The 16,543-nt window shown below is 46.6% G+C and overlaps 1 protein-coding gene across 3 annotated transcripts in view; it reads right to left on the reverse strand.

Moving 5' to 3' along the window:
- LOC115132502 (formin-like protein 3) overlaps window positions 1-16,543 on the reverse strand; it is a 106,364-nt gene that overhangs the window by 26,252 nt on the left and 63,569 nt on the right. For all 3 annotated transcript variants that reach the window (XM_065020856.1, XM_065020857.1, XM_065020855.1), the window contains exons 4-8: window positions 12,956-13,039; window positions 9,398-9,544; window positions 8,336-8,444; window positions 8,009-8,085; window positions 4,214-4,307 (exon numbers count right to left, since the gene is read on the reverse strand). In XM_065020856.1, coding sequence (XP_064876928.1) covers window positions 4,214-4,307; window positions 8,009-8,085; window positions 8,336-8,444; window positions 9,398-9,544; window positions 12,956-13,039 — 511 coding nt within the window. The remainder of the gene's footprint in view (window positions 1-4,213; window positions 4,308-8,008; window positions 8,086-8,335; window positions 8,445-9,397; window positions 9,545-12,955; window positions 13,040-16,543) is intronic.

Consider the following 16,543-nt stretch of genomic DNA (forward strand, 5'->3'; position numbering starts at 1 on the left):
ATCACACCTCATGTAGCCTAGCCCATAGGCCTATATGTTTTAATAAGGTTAGTATCACACCTCATGTAGTCTAGCCCATAGGCCTATATGTTTTAATAAGGTTAGTATCACACCTCATGTAGCCTAGCCCATAGGCCTATATGTTTTAATAAGGTTAGTATCACACCTCATGTAGTCTAGCCCATAGGCCTATATGTTTTAATAAGGTTAGTATCACACCTCATGTAGCCTAGCCCATAGGCCTATATGTTTTAATAAGGTTAGTATCACACCTCATGTAGCCTAGCCCACAGGCCTATATGTTTTAATAAGGTTAGTATCACACCTCATGTAGCCTAGCCCATAGGCCTATATGTTTTAATAAGGTTAGTATCACACCTTATGTAGTCTAGCCCACAGGCCTATATGTTTTAATAAGGTTAGTATCACACCTTATGTAGTCTAGCCCACAGGCCTATATGTTTTAATAAGGTTAGTATCACACCTCATGTAGTCTAGCCCACAGGCCTATATGTTTTAATAAGGTTAGTATCACACCTTATGTAGTCTAGCCCACAGGCCTATATGTTTTAATAAGGTTAGTATCACACCTCATGTAGTCTAGCCCATAGGCCTATATGTTTTAATAAGGTCAGTATCACACCTCATGTAGTCTAGCCCATTGGCCTATATGTTTTAATAAGGTCAGTATCACACCTCATGTAGCCTAGCCCATAGGCCTATATGTTTTAATAAGGTTAGTATCACACCTCATGTAGTCTAGCCCATAGTCCTATAAGGTTAGTATCACACCTCATGTAGTCTAGCCCATAGGCCTATATGTTTTAATAATGTTAGTATCACACCTCATGTAGCCTAGTCCATAGTCCTATATGTTTTAATAATGTTAGTATCACACCTTATGTAGCCTAGCCCATAGGCCTATATGTTTTAATAAGGTTAGTATCACACCTTATGTAGTCTAGCCCATAGGCCTATATGTTTTAATAAGGTTAGTATCACACCTTATGTAGCCTAGCCCATAGGCCTATATGTTTTAATAAGGTTAGTATCACACCTTATGTAGCCTAGCCCATAGGCCTATATGTTTTAATAAGGTCAGTATCACACCTCATGTAGCCTAGCCCATAGGCCTATATGTTTTAATAAGGTTAGTATCACACCTCATGTAGCCTAGCCCATAGGCCTATATGTTTTAATAAGGTTAGTATCACACCTCATGTAGTCTAGCCCATAGGCCTATATGTTTTAATAAGGTTAGTATCACACCTCATATAGTCTAGCCCATAGACCTATATGTTTTAATAAGGCTAGTATCACACCTCATGTAGCCTAGCCCACAGGCCTATATGTTTTAATAAGGTTAGTATCACACCTCATGTAGTCTAGCCCATAGGCCTATATGTTTTAATAAGGTTAGTATCACACCTCATGTAGCCTAGCCCATAGGCCTATATGTTTTAATAAGGCTAGTATCACAACCAAATAACTTTAATTAAGTACTTTAATCCGCTTGACAAGGGGTGTAGAGCCTAACTGGCATATTGTCACGATCATCATAATAAGTGGACCAAAGCGCAGCGTGATCTGTGTTCCACATCTTTTTATTACTCACAGCAAAACAAAACAATAAATCTCAAACGAACCGTGACGCTAACAATAGTGCTAACAGGCAACTATCCATAGTCAAGATCCCACAGAGCATAAAGGGGAAATGGCTGCCTAAATATGATCCCCAATCAGAGACAACAACAAACAGCTGCCTCTGATTGGGAACCATACCTGGCCAACATAGAAACATAATCCCCTAAATGACCGACCCTAGTCACACCCCGACCTAACCAACATAAAGAATAAAACGTTTTCTATGGTCAGGTCGTGACACATATATAAGCAGTGCGTGAGTTTCTAGTTTGGGGAAGTTCATTTCTACCATAAAAATGTATCTTTATAATAAAAGCATTACATGCATAATTGCATTTGCGGTCACTTTTGATAATGATGTTTTCCGCTAATGGAACATTCACATTTATAGCCTACTACCATGTGCACATTGCTGCGCTTATAATGTGAAGGAATAGCCTAATAATGATCAACATTGTAAGCTAAACGTTCTGATCTGTTGCGTCAGCCACATTGCATGAAAAAGGTTAGTATTAATTTGGGATCTATCACATCCCACAACTGACCCAGACTATGTTTGAAATAATTATTTTTCGCACAGAATAGAGTAGATTGGCTTTTGTACTATGGGGATACGTTTGTAGAACAACTAAAGTTAACCTCTTGAGTGTAGGGGGCAGTATTTTGATGTTTGGATGAAAAACGTACCCAAATGAAACTGCCTATTTCTCAGGCACAGAATCGAAAATATGCAACACTCTAAAGTTTCCAAAACTGTCAAAATTTTGTCTGTGAGTATAACAGAACTGATATTGCAGGCGAAAACCTGAGGAAAATCCAAAGAGGAAATGTCTTCTATTTTGAAAGCTCCATGTTCCATTGCATGCCTTCCCTCCATTTAAAGGGATATCAACCAGATTCATTTTCCTATGGCTCCCACATGTTCTGAACAGTCTTTAGACATAGTTTCAGGATTTTATTCTGAAAAATTAGTGAGAAAGATCACATTGCGTCAGTGGATGGCTGGGTGCCAGCAGAGTTTTGCATGCGCAAGTAGCATGGAGCAGACATTTTCTCTCTCTCTCCTATTGAAAAAGCTACAGTCTGGTTGAAATATTATCGATTATTTATTGTAAAAACAACCTGAGGATTGATTATAAAAAACGTTTGACATGTTTCTACGAACTTTATGGATACTATTTGGAATTTTCGTCTGCCCCGTCGTGACCGCTCGAGCCTGTGGATTACTGAACATAACGCGCCAACCAAATGGAGGTTTTGGATATAAAAATCATCTTTATGGAACAAAAGGAACATTTATTGTTTAACTGTAAGGGTTCTCGTCCTCCTCTTCTGATGAGGAGTAGCGAAAAGGATCGGAGGACCAAAACGCAGCGTGGTAAGTGTCCATAATATTTTAAATAAAGACAATAGAATACTCGAACAAAACGATAAACGATGACGTGAATATACAAAACCGAAACAGTACCGTGTGGACCAAACACTCACACGGAAAACAAACACCCACAACCCAAAAGTGAAACCCAGGCTACCTAAGTATGATTCTCAATCAGGGACAACGATTGACAGCTGCCTCTGATTGAGAACCATACTATGCCGAACACCAGAAATCCCACATTATAGAAAAACTAACATAGACAACCCAACCAACTCACGCCCTGACCATACTAAAACAAAGATATAATAACAGAACTAAGGTCAGAACGTGACAGTAACTGGGAGTCTCGTGAGTGCAAACATCCAAAGATCATCAAAGGAAAGCGATTAATTTGATTGCTTTTCTGACTTTCGTGACCAATCTACTTTGCTGCTAGCTGTTTGTAATGTTTTGTCTGCTGAGAGAGATGTCCTTACATAAACGCTTGGACAGCTTTCGCCGAAATACTTTTTTGAAATCTGACATGCCAGGTGGATTAATTAATAATATTAATTAATAACAAGCTACGCTGTGTTTTGCTATATTGCACTTGTGATTTCATGAAAATTAAATATTTTTTGTAATTTAATTTGAATTTGGCGCTCTGCAATTCAGCGGATGTTGACGAAAATGATCCCGCTAACGGGATGGGTGCGCCAAGAAGTTAACCGCTCAACACAGAATAGCCGCATGTGCGCACTCCCTCAAATCGTTTGGAGAAAATATTTATAATACTTATTTTCCACCATAATTTGCAAATAAATTCATTAAAAATCCTACAATGTGATTTTCTGGATTTTTTTTTCTAATTTTGTCTGTCATAGATGAAGTGTACCTATGATGAAAATTACAGGCCTCTCACATATTTTTAAGTGGGAGAACTTGCACAATTGGTGGCTGACTAAATACTTTTTTGCCCCACTGTATGTGTGAAAGCTAGGAGATGCTAAATGTGTTTATGTTAATTTAAGGGTCAATCACCATGAGACTGACAGTTATTTGCTTGACAATCACCAGCTGACTACATTTTCTGACCACCACACCCCTAAACCCGATCCACCTGGCACACAATCAAACCCTGAAAGTATCTGAATCAGATCTGGTGGATGAACTATTGTTAGCATTTTCCTGTAGATGTGTGCTGTACTGCACCTCTTTGAAGTTGTCGAAGGCAGAGAGTATGATCTCATGGCCTCCTCTAACCAGACACACCGCAGCCAGCAGCTCCAGAACCAGGGCTTTAGTCCTGTAGACAAAACAAAAAACAAACTGTATTCCACCTGTATGTGGTTCACGTCCACCACACTATGGCTTTGATACATTTCATCTTTAAAGATATGTCATCTCTCCATCAACTGTATACATTCTAAACACTTGGTAAAGCACTGCATGAAGACATAGAGAAGCTGTAATGCATAAATCCATACTTTGATGTTTAACACCCACAGGATAGCAGGGACGGATCGCGGCTCTAGCAGAACTTATGCTAAAAGAGGTTATTATGACGTTTTAACACTGTAATCCCCTCTATACTAAACATTCCTCTAACACACTGGATGTATAACGGGGCTTGTCCCAAATGGCACCCTATTCCCTTGTCCCAAATGGCACCCAATTCCCTAAATTGTGCACTACTTTTGACCAGCGGCATCTTGGCCCTTCTCAAAAGTAGTGCACTAAATAAGGAATAGGATGCAAATCATTCCTTTGCCAGATGGGAGCCCCCCACCCAACTTCACAGAGAAGCCAATGGGAGCCCCCCCCCCCCCCAACTTCACAGAGAATGCCGATGGGAGCCCCCCGCGCCCCGTGGAGAAGGAGAGGTGTATCATATGAACAGGCTGATCAAATGTTTCACCTTTTGCCTGACCTACACCTTGATCTACACCCTGACCCACCCTTAATACTCTCAAGCTGGGGAGGTGGCCTGAGTTCTTACCTTGACCTCTTATTGTGGGTCAGACTTGTGCATACAAGGACTGCCTCCTTGCTTGGCTCATCCTCACTTGTGACAAGGGTTCTCTCTGCACTTCGTCCGCCCACGTGCTCTCGCACACCCCGAGAGCTTCTGGTCAGCGGGGTGGTGGCACCGGGATCCTCATCTCTCCCAAGTGGTCATTCTCTCTTTCTCCCCTTACCCATCTGTCTATCGCCTCCTTTGAATTCCATGCTGTCACAGTTACCAGCCCTTTCAAGCTTAACATCCTTATCATTTATCGCCCTCCAGGTTCCCTCGGAGAGTTCATCAATGAGCTTGATGCCTTGATAAGCTCCTTTCCTGAGGACGGCTCACCTCTCACAGTTCTGGGCGACTTTAACCTCCCCACGTCTACCTTTGACTCATTCCTCTCTGCCTCCTTCTTTCCACTCCTCTCCTCTTTTGACCTCACCCTCTCACCTTCCCCCCCTACTCACAAGGCAGGCAATACGCTCGACCTCATCTTTACTAGATGCTGTTCCTCCACTAACCTCATTGCAACTCCCCTCCAAGTCTCCGACCACTACCTTGTATCCTTTACCCTCTCGCTCTCATCCAACACTTCCCACACTGCTTCTACTCGGATGGTATCGCGCCGTCCCAACCTTCGCTCTCTCTCCCCCGCTACTCTCTCCTCTTCCATCCTATCATCTCTTCCCTCTGCTCAAACCTTCTCCAACCTATCTCCTGATTCTGCCTCCTCAACCCTCCTCTCCTCCCTTTCTGCATCCTTTGACTCTCTATGTCCCCTATCCTCCAGGCCGGCTCGGTCCTCCCCTCCCGCTCCGTGGCTCGACGACTCATTGCGAGCTCACAGAACAGGGCTCCGGGCAGCCGAGCGGAAATGGAGGAAAACTCGCCTCCCTGCGGACCTGGCATCCTTTCACTCCCTCCTCTCTACATTTTCCTCCTCTGTCTCTGCTGCTAAAGCCACTTTCTACCACTCTAAATTCCAAGCATCTGCCTCTAACCCTAGGAAGCTCTTTGCCACCTTCTCCTCCCTCTTGAATCCTCCTCCCCCTCCCCCTCCTCCCTCTCTGCAGATGACTTCGTCAACCATTTTGAAAAGAAGGTCGACGACATCCGATCCTCGTTTGCTAAGTCAAACGACACCGCTGGTTCTGCTCACACTGCCCTACCCTGTGCTCTGACCTCTTTCTCCCCTCTCTCTCCAGATGACATCTCGCGTCTTGTGACGGCCGGCCGCCCAACAACCTGCCCGCTTGACCCTATCCCCTCCTCTCTTCTCCAGACCATCTCCGGTGACCTTCTCCCTTACCTCACCTCGCTCATCAACTCATCCCTGACCGCTGGCTACGTCCCTCCCGTCTTCAAGAGAGCGAGAGTTGCACCCCTTCTGAAAAAACCTACACTCGATCCCTCCGATGTCAACAACTACAGACCAGTATCCCTTCTTTCTTTTCTCTCCAAAACTCTTGAACGTGCCGTCCTTGGCCAGCTCTCCCGCTATCTCTCTCAGAATGACCTTCTTGATCCAAATCAGTCAGGTTTCAAGACTAGTCATTCAACTGAGACTGCTCTTCTCTGTATCACGGAGGCGCTCCGCACTGCTAAAGCTAACTCTCTCTCCTCTGCTCTCATCCTTCTAGACCTATCGGCTGCCTTCGATACTGTGAACCATCAGATCCTCCTCTCCACCCTCTCCGAGTTGGGCATCTCCGGCGCGGCCCACGCTTGGATTGCGTCCTACCTGACAGGTCGCTCCTACCAGGTGGCGTGGCGAGAATCCGTCTCCTCACCACGTGCTCTCACCACTGGTGTCCCCCAGGGCTCTGTTCTAGGCCCTCTCCTATTCTCGCTATACACCAAGTCACTTGGCTCTGTCATAACCTCACATGGTCTCTCCTATCATTGCTATGCAGACGACACACAATTAATCTTCTCCTTTCCCCCTTCTGACGACCAGGTGGCGAATCGCATCTCTGCATGTCTGGCAGACATATCAGTGTGGATGACGGATCATCACCTCAAGCTGAACCTCGGCAAGACGGAGCTGCTCTTCCTCCCGGGGAAGGACTGCCCGTTCCATGATCTCGCCATCACGGTTGACAACTCCATTGTGTCCTCGTCCCAGAGCGCTAAGAACCTTGGCGTGATCCTGGACAACACCCTGTCGTTCTCAAATAACATCAAGGCGGTGGCCCGTTCCTGTAGGTTCATGCTCTACAACATCCGCAGAGTACGACCCTGCCTCACACAGGAAGCGGTGCAGGTCCTAATCCAGGCACTTGTCATCTCCCGTCTGGATTACTGCAACTCGCTGTTGGCTGGGCTCCCTGCCTGTGCCATTAAACCCCTACAACTCATCCAGAACGCCGCAGCCCGTCTGGTGTTCAACCTTCCCAAGTTCTCTCACGTCACCCCGCTCCTCCGCTCTCTCCACTGGCTTCCAGTTGAAGCTCGCATCCGCTACAAGACCATGGTGCTTGCCTACGGAGCTGTGAGGGGAACGGCACCTCAGTACCTCCAGGCTCTGATCAGGCCCTACACCCAAACAAGGGCACTGCATTCATCCACCTCTGGCCTGCTCGCCTCCCTACCACTGAGGAAGTACAGTTCCCGCTCAGCCCAGTCAAAACTGTTCGCTGCTCTGGCCCCCCAATGGTGGAACAAACTCCCTCACGACGCCAGGACAGCGGAGTCAATCAACACCTTCCGGAGACACCTGAAACCCCACCTCTTTAAGGAATACCTAGGATAGGATAAAGTAATCCTTCTCCCCCTCCCCCTTAAAAGACCTAGATGCACTATTGTAAAGTGGCTGTTCCACTGGATGTCATAAGGTGAAAGCACCAATTTGTAAGTCGCTCTGGATAAGAGCATCTGCTAAATGACTTAAATGTAAATGTAAATGCACTATCTTGGTTTGTATAAGAATCTTTATAAGAATCTTTTACAATGGCTATTCTCAAGCTAAGGAGGCAGGGCCGGGCCTGAGATCTGCTCACCTCGAGTTCCTATTGTTCAGACTGAGGGCTATTTCGTTGACTGCGTGTGCGTGCGACATGACCAGGTTGAAGCCATACTGGAGAGAGAGGAAACAGAGATACAACCAGATGTGGTCAAACAGAAGAACACTCTCCTCTGTGGCGGCTCATACAGGAAACGTCACACACATCTACAGCAGACTCAGCAGACAGCAGACTCTTAAATAGAAAATTAGGCTGCATATGCCCTTTCCATTTGTTTTGTAACGAGAGAGAATAGTGATTTGTGGTTATAATGTATATTGGTGACAGGGGGTTGCTTTGATAGTGGATATCCCCAGTCAGTACCTGGTAGTTCATTATGGCTCGCAAGCACATGATGCAAACGTGCACGTCGTCCTTCTGGCTCACGAGTAGTGAGTTCTTGATGGTTTTGCTGTTCGGTGCTGTGCCATAGCTGCAACAGAGGGCAAAGGTCAACAACAACATGTTTTTATTCAATGTTTAGTTATCATACGACAAAAACAACAACCACAACAACAACAACGTATGATTCCACTTCATTCTTCTTGGTTGATCTAAACAGTCAGAGCCCATCTTCATTGTGTGTTCATATTGTGTTTTGTGACATCTTGATTTGGAACAGCAGGAAGTGAGGTATAAATGAGGCTCAGTGCTGTACAATATCTGGCAGCCATGTGACTGTATCTACTGGGTTTGTGCTCCAGCACCACCAAGCTCAAAGTGAATCACAGAGGGTATTTGGCAGAGCAGAGGGACCCGAAATGGCCCATGTGGTTACTGATGCATTCTGGGTGGTTTCCTGACACCCGTTTGTCCCCAGGCTTATGTCTGCTCGTCACAGAGCAGTCTATCCTCCACATCCTCTCATCTTTCTGTCTCTCTCTTTTCTCGCCTATATCTTTTCTGCTTCTGCTTTTTGATACAGAATCTCCTGGGTCTCCTCTCTCTGGCTTGATGTGCTCACTGGATGAAGAATCACAGGGCAGACGGCCCACATGTGGAGCTCAGAACAGCTGGGCCTAATCTGTCCATGACAGAACAGTGGAACACATCTGGATGGAGGAAGACCATCAAACATGGAAGGAAACGCACAGTGCAGATGGCAAAAAAACAACCATTCTGTCTCCGTCTGTCCCTGTAACAGCAGACAGATTAACCCATAACCCCCTGCAGTGAGTTCAGGAGTGACGACACACACCCCATCACTTATCATCTTATCCTATCACGTCCTCTCCAGACCCAGACCACTCAACATCATGCCACCATCATCATCATCATCATAGAAGAGGACTAGCTGACATGCTAACATGCTGACATACGTCAGGGCCCAGGGTTAGTGGAGCAAGGCACAGTAACAGCAGCAACACAGTAGTAAACGATACGTACCGGAGAACAGACTGGCGCGCAGAGCGGACCAGCGTGTTGCAGAAAGGCTGAGTGCTGCCCTGATGGAGATCCTCTATAGACCTACTCCAGGACTTAGACTTGTCCAGGGAAATCTCCTCCCCCATCTCCAGACCCTCAAAATTCAACCTGGGCAACGGACGGACAAACAAGCAGAAGGACGGACAGACAGACGGGTAGACATAGACAGACAGACAGACAGACAGACAGACAGACAGACAGACAGACAGACAGACAGACAGACAGACAGACAGACAGACAGACAGACAGACAGACAGACAGAAGGGGGTCGAGGTAGATTAGGTTAGAAATGCAGCTTGGTAAAAGGTCAAAGGTTATGTTATACTGTAGAACTGCACAGTAAAGCTTAGTGCAACACAGAGGTGACAGGCTCAGTCATTCCCATTCAGGTCCATAATATGCCAGCATGACAATATAAAAGCACAGACAATCAAGTCCAACCTATTTATTCCTTGTGTCACTACTTCTATTTTATTTAATTTTCGATCTTTATCTTTTATTCTGCATTGTTGGAAAAATACCCATAAGCAATGTTCCCTCTAAGATGCGCCACAGTAGCCCTGAGACTGCCGTGCAGAAATATCAGCCCACAGAGGCAAGCACGAGATTCGAGATTCTACCGCTGGCCAATCGGATGTCTCAGATGACCGTGTCTGCAGTAATAGTAGTAGTAGTACCAGGAATAAAAGAAAGCTATAGCAAAGTTCATACTGTGAGATTTCTAAACGTTTAAAACAAGACTAAAGAGAGACTGTCAACGAATACAGTAAAGAGCTGCTGTTTTTATGACTGAGTTCATGTTTAAGTTCTTACTCAGCACTGTCAACACTTTGTATTCAACACTTTGTATTCAACACTTTGTATTCAACACTTTGTATTCAACACTTTGTATTCAACACTTTGTATTCAACACTTTGTATTCAACACTTTATAAGACATAAAATGTTTGTTCTTCCTATTTCCACACAGCGCTACAACAAGCACTGCAGCAGTAATGAATGAGTAGGAAAGTGTATCTTTAGGCTAGCGTTGATGTTATTATTACCGGCTTGGGTCTTTTTTAATATCGAGGAATAATATTTATCTGTTCATAGGAGTAACAACATGAATTTGTGCAAGAGGCAGAAATAATGCGTTGCGACTCGAGTTTGGCCATCAGCTGGAAGACCGTCCTTTTTGGTCAGTGTGAGTGGAGGAAATGGAGACTGGAGGGATGTTGACAGGTGGACCCTCAGTCTGCTGCTCTCTCCCTCCGCTGAGACTGAACGTCAGATACAGGCACCATCAGCCCAGTAAAATAAAAAGCTAATTATTTAAATGTATACTCACTCAGCTGTGCCTCACCAGTAATACAACAACGGATCTATTACCGGCGTGATCATATAGCCTACATTAAATGTAGAAATATCATTTATAAAACATTCCTGAAAAGCAATGTATTGGCAGGGTAATTCAAGCAAAGCCAATATATGGTGATAATGTATTGGGCCTATAGCTTACTGCACAAACCTAATTTCTACAGTACTGTTTTTAATTGGTTAATGTTGCATAGGCTTACATTTTGACTCAAAGTGATCTTGACTCAGAAAAGGTTGGTGACCACTGTTCTAGAGTTTTCCCTGTTAACACCATCAACGTTTCTCTTTACTGAGGCAATTGTGACACGCAATATTAGCCACTTTCAATACAACATACCGAAATACAACAAACTATGCAACATATTTTTGTTTTAGGCAGAAAGCATCAGAGTAGGATTCTATTGCATTGACGCGCACCACTCAGCCCGTACTCTACACAGACCAGTGTGGCATAAACATTCAGAGCTGCAGTACACCTATATGCAAATAGACCATTGCCAAATATAGATCTGTGCCATTTATTTTGAACTGGACTGTGTTTACAGCATGAGCGGTTGTGAGTAGATGTGCTTGCTTTGAGAATGAAGCGAGAGCTGCATGTAGACACGTCCACATTTTGTTCATATCCTTTGCTAGTTAGTGAGTTTTTAGCCCAGTTATAGATCATTTGTAGTCAGCAATAGGGGAATGATTGCTTCCTAGAAGAGCAAACAACATATACATTTATAGATGTCTGTGAAACGCGAGTGAGGCAAAAAGCTTGTTTTTGTCTTAAAGGGGCAGTGTTGTATTTTGAGACAGGCTTGAATAATCTAAGCAGCCAATAGGCAGAGGGTAGCATCATTTGTCTGATTCTCTGTAATAATGGTATGGGAATAATAATGCATTTTACTTTGTAAATTAGTGTCTTGCATCAAACAACACAACAACATGTTTAGTCACTTTGTCTGAAGAACACATGGATAAACAGATTAATGTCAAGTCCTGAATGTTTTTTTCAAAGTCTCATGGAATGTAGGCCTACAATGAACACCACACCATGGCTGCTACTGTAGGTTGAATGATAGAACAGCTATTTCCATGTTATTTTGCATTTCTCCATAGTTTTTGATAGTAGGCCACCGGTAGGCCTACAGTATGATCAAATGGGACTAATTTCAGGAAACTAGGCGTATGTCGCACGTCGCTAATTGACAGGAGAGGCATTTGAACGTCCACTTTAAAAAAAATCTAAATGTGTTTTTGTGCAGAAATGCCTTCTGGAACATGTGAACTTTCATGTGCCTTAATAACAAACGTATTTGCCATCTGTAAATATGAAAACAATTGTTAAATTACGAGCCTAGTCAGTTTAGCCATGGAAAAAGTCGGGGAACATTCCTGCTAGCCATGATTGGCTGAGATAATGGATGGGCTGGACATGCCGAGAGATGAGTTTGGATTGGTCTGCCATGTAGCATGCTTCTGTCGATAACATGAGCTGGTCATTATGTGTAGGTCATCCTTTCTAACATGGCTTTTATGAACGATATCATGAAGTAAAACTGCAAAAGTGTTGCTATCCACTTTCTGGAGGACCAAGTTTTGAAATGAGTGGAAGGCCCGATTGAATCATGATAGACTGTGTGCACAAACTGTTTCGAATTGGGAATCATGCTTCAGTCTAGCTTTAGTCTACACTTTCTGTTTACGAAGCATGTGACAAAAATAACATTTGATTTGAACCACTCATTCAGTATGCAGCCTTTTTTCACCTTTATTTTACTAGGCAAGTCAGTTAAGAACAAATTCTTATTTTCAATGACGGCCTAGGAACAGTGGGTTAACTGCCTGTTCAGGGGCAGAACGACAGTACCTTGTCAGCTCAGGGGTTTGAACTTGCAACCTTCCGGTTACTAGTCCAACGCTCTAACCACTAGGCTACCCTGCCACCCCAAATTAGGCATACAAGCACAGTCAGGCACATTCAAAGATACATAATGCTATATGGAATCCATCCAGTTTGCTATTGCCGATTCTTACAGGCACAAGAGTGTGTCCGTAGCTCCTATCTGTTTGTATCAACAACACTTCTTGGATCCAGTGCCAATCTGGTTAGGTAGCTAATTACTTCCAGTCTCCTGAAGATATGCTAAGCTTAGCTTAGGTTGTGTGTACTCACATGACAGCACACTGAGCAAAGGACAGGTACTCCACCAGGATATCAAGACCCCTGTTCTCATCGTTGAGGAACTCCCGGACCCACCTGGGTAATATGGAGAGTGAGGTTAGCGGGGCAGAATATTCAGGAGCCAGCACACCCTTAGGAACAGACAGGAAGGACGAAGGAGAGAAGAACAGAGAGGAAGGAGCGGAACAGAGAGGAAAGAGAGAAGAACGGAGAGGAAGGAGGAAGAAGAGAAAAACAGAGAGGAACAGACAGGAAGGAGGAAGGAGAGAAGAACAGAGAGGAAGGAGCGGAACAGAGAGGAATAGAGAGGAAGGAGGAAAGAGAGAAGAACAGAGAGGAACAGAGGAAGGAGGAAGGAGAGAAGAACAGAGAGGAAGGAGCAGAACAGAGAGGAACATGGAGGAAGGAGAGAAGAACAGAGAGGCAGGTGAGAGGAACATAGAGGAACAGAGAGGAAGGAGAGAGGAACAGAGAGGAAGGAGAGAAGAACAGAGAGGAAGGAGAGAGGAACAGAGAGGAAGGAGAGAAGAACAGAGAGGAACAGAAAGGAAGGAGGAAGGAGAGAAGAACAGAGAGGAAGGAGAGAAGAACAGAGAGGAACAGAGAGGAAGGAGAGAAGAACAGAGAGGAAGGAGAGAAGAACAGAGAGGTACAGAGAGGAAGGAGAGAAGAACAGAGGTACAGAGAGGAAGGAGAGAAGAACAGAGAGGAAAAGAGAGGAAGGAGAGAAGAACAGAGTTCCTCTCTCTTACCTCTCTGTTCCTCTCTCCTTCCTCTCTGTTCCTCTCTCCTTCCTCTCCCACCTCTCTGTTCCTCTCTCCTTCCTCTCAGTTCTTCTCTCCTTCTTCTCTGTACCTCTCTGTTCTTCTCTCCTTCTCTCCTTCCTCTCTGTTCTTCTCTCCTTCCTCTCTGTTCCTCTCTCCTTCCTCTCCTACCTCTCTGTTCCTCTCTCCTTCCTCTCTGTTCCTCTGTCCTTCCTCTCTGTTCCTCTCTCTGTTCCTCTCTGTTCCTCTCTCCTTCCTCTCTGTTCCTCTCTCCTTCCTCTCCTACCTCTCTGTTCCTCTCTCCTTCCTCTCTGTTCCTCTCTCCTTCCTCTCCTACCTCTCTGTCCCTCTCTCCTTCCTCTTTTCTTCCTCTCTCCTTCCTCTCCTACCTCTCTGTTCCTCTCTCCTTCCTCTCTGTGCCTCTATCCTTCCTCTCTCCTACCTCTCTGTTCCTCTCTGTTCCTCTCTCCTTCCTCTTTTCTTCCTCTCTCCTTCCTCTCTGTTCCTTTCTCATTGCTCTTTGTTCCTCTCTCCTTCCTCTCTGTCCCTCTCTGTTCCTCTCTCTGTTCCTCTCTCCTTCCTCCTCTGTTCCTCTCTGTTCCTCTCTCCTTCCTCTCTGTTCCTCCCTATTCCTCTCCTTCCTGTTCCAGAGGAAGGAGAGAGGGACAGAGAGGAAGGAGAGAGGAACAGAGAGGAAGGAGAGAGGCACAGAGAGGAAGGAGAGAGGAACAGAGAAGTAGGAGAGGATGGAAAGAGGAACCGAGAGGAAGGGGAGAAGTATAAGGACTGAACACACTAGCTACTCACATTCCTGAAAACTGTAAAAGCCTGTACAAAATGGGGTCCCCCCCACTCCCCTCCACCCCACTACACCCCTGACGAAGAGAGAAGGGACTTGGCAAGGCTCCAGATTTCCTCTTCATTTAACTCCAGCTTTCTGGAAGGTGAAAAAGAAAGTCCAAGCAAAGGAATTCCTGTTGCGGTGAGATAAATAATATAGAAGGCATATGGTATGGCTGAGAGACGGGACTGGGCTGATAGAGGGGACTGGGCTGAGAGAGTGGACTGGGCTGAGAGAGGGGACTGGGCTGAGAGAGGGGACTGGGCTAATAGAGGGGACTGGGCTGAGAGAGGGGACTGGGCTGAGAGAGGGGACTGGGCTGATAGAGGGGACTGGGCTGAGAGAGGGGACTGGGCTGAGAGAGGGGACTGGGCTGATAGAGGGGACTGGGCTGAGAGAGGGGACTGGGCTGAGAGAGGGGACTGGGCTTATAGAGGGGACTGGGCTGAGAGAGGGGACTGGGCTGAGAGGGGACTGGGCTGATAGAGGGACTGGGCTGAGAGAGGGGACTGGGCTGAGAGAGAGGGGACTGGGCTGATAGAGGGGACTGGGCTGAGAGAGGGGACTGGGCTGATAGAGGGGACTGGGCTGAGAGAGGGGACTGGGCTGATAGAGGGGACTGGGCTGATAGAGGGCTGATAGAGGGGACTGGGCTGATAGAGGGCTGATAGAGGGGACTGGGCTGATAGAGGGCTGATAGAGGGGACTGGGCTGATAGAGGGGACTGGGCTGATAGAGGGGACTGGGCTGATAGAGGGCTGATAGAGGGGACTGGGCTGAGAGAGAGGACTGGGCTGATAGAGGGGACTGGGCTGATAGAGGGTTGATAGAGGGGACTGGGCTGATAGAGGGCTGATAGAGGGGACTGGGCTGATAGAGGGCTGATAGAGGGGACTGGGCTGATAGAGGGGACTGGGCTGATAGAGGGCTGATAGAGGGGACTGGGCTGATAGAGGGGACTGGGCTGATAGAGGGGACTGGGCTGATAGAGGGGACTGGGCTGAGAGAGAGGACTGGGCTGATAGAGGGGACTGGGCTGATAGAGGGGACTGGGCTGATAGAGGGGACTGGGCTGATAGAGGGCTGATAGAGGGGACTGGGCTGATAGAGGGCTGATAGAGGGGACTGGGCTGATAGAGGGGACTGGGCTGATAGAGGGGACTGGGCTGATAGAGGGCTGATAGAGGGACTGGGCTGATAGAGGGGACTGGGCTGATAGAGGGACTGGGCTGATAGAGGGCTGATAGAGGGGACTGGGCTGATAGAGGGGACTGGGCTGATAGAGGGGACTGGGCTGATAGAGGGCTGATAGAGGGGACTGGGCTGATAGAGGGCTGATAGAGAGGACTGGGCTGATAGAGGGCAGATAGAGGGGACTGGGCTGATAGAGGGCTGATAGAGGGGACTGGGCTGATAGAGGGGACTGGGCTGATAGAGGGCTGATAGAGGGGACTGGGCTGAGAGAGAGGACTGGGCTGATAGAGGGGACTGGGCTGAGAGAGGGGACTGGGCTGATAGAGGGGACTGGGCTAGAGGGGACTGGGCTGATAGGGGCTGATAGAGGGGACTGGGCTGATAGAGGGGACTGGGCTGATAGAGGGGACTGGGCTGATAGAGGGCTGATAGAGGGGACTGGGCTGAGAGGGGACTGGGCTGATAGAGGGGACTGGGCTGATAGAGTGGACTGGGCTGATAGAGGGCTGATAGAGGGGACTGGGCTGATAGAGGGCTGATAGAGGGGACTGGGCTGATAGAGGGGACTGGGCTGATAGAGGGGACTGGGCTGATAGAGGGCTGATAGAGGGGACTGGGCTGATAGAGGGGACTGGGCTGATAGAGGGGACTGGGCTGATAGAGGGGACTGGGCTGATAGAGGGCTGATAGAGGGGACTGGGCTGATAGAGGGCTGATAGAGGGGACTGGGCTGATAGAGGGCTGATAGAGGGGACTGGGCTGATAGAGGGGACTGGGCTG

Source organism: Oncorhynchus nerka, linkage group LG7, assembly GCF_034236695.1.
Source record: "Oncorhynchus nerka isolate Pitt River linkage group LG7, Oner_Uvic_2.0, whole genome shotgun sequence".
NCBI classification, from domain to species: domain Eukaryota; kingdom Metazoa; phylum Chordata; class Actinopteri; order Salmoniformes; family Salmonidae; genus Oncorhynchus; species Oncorhynchus nerka.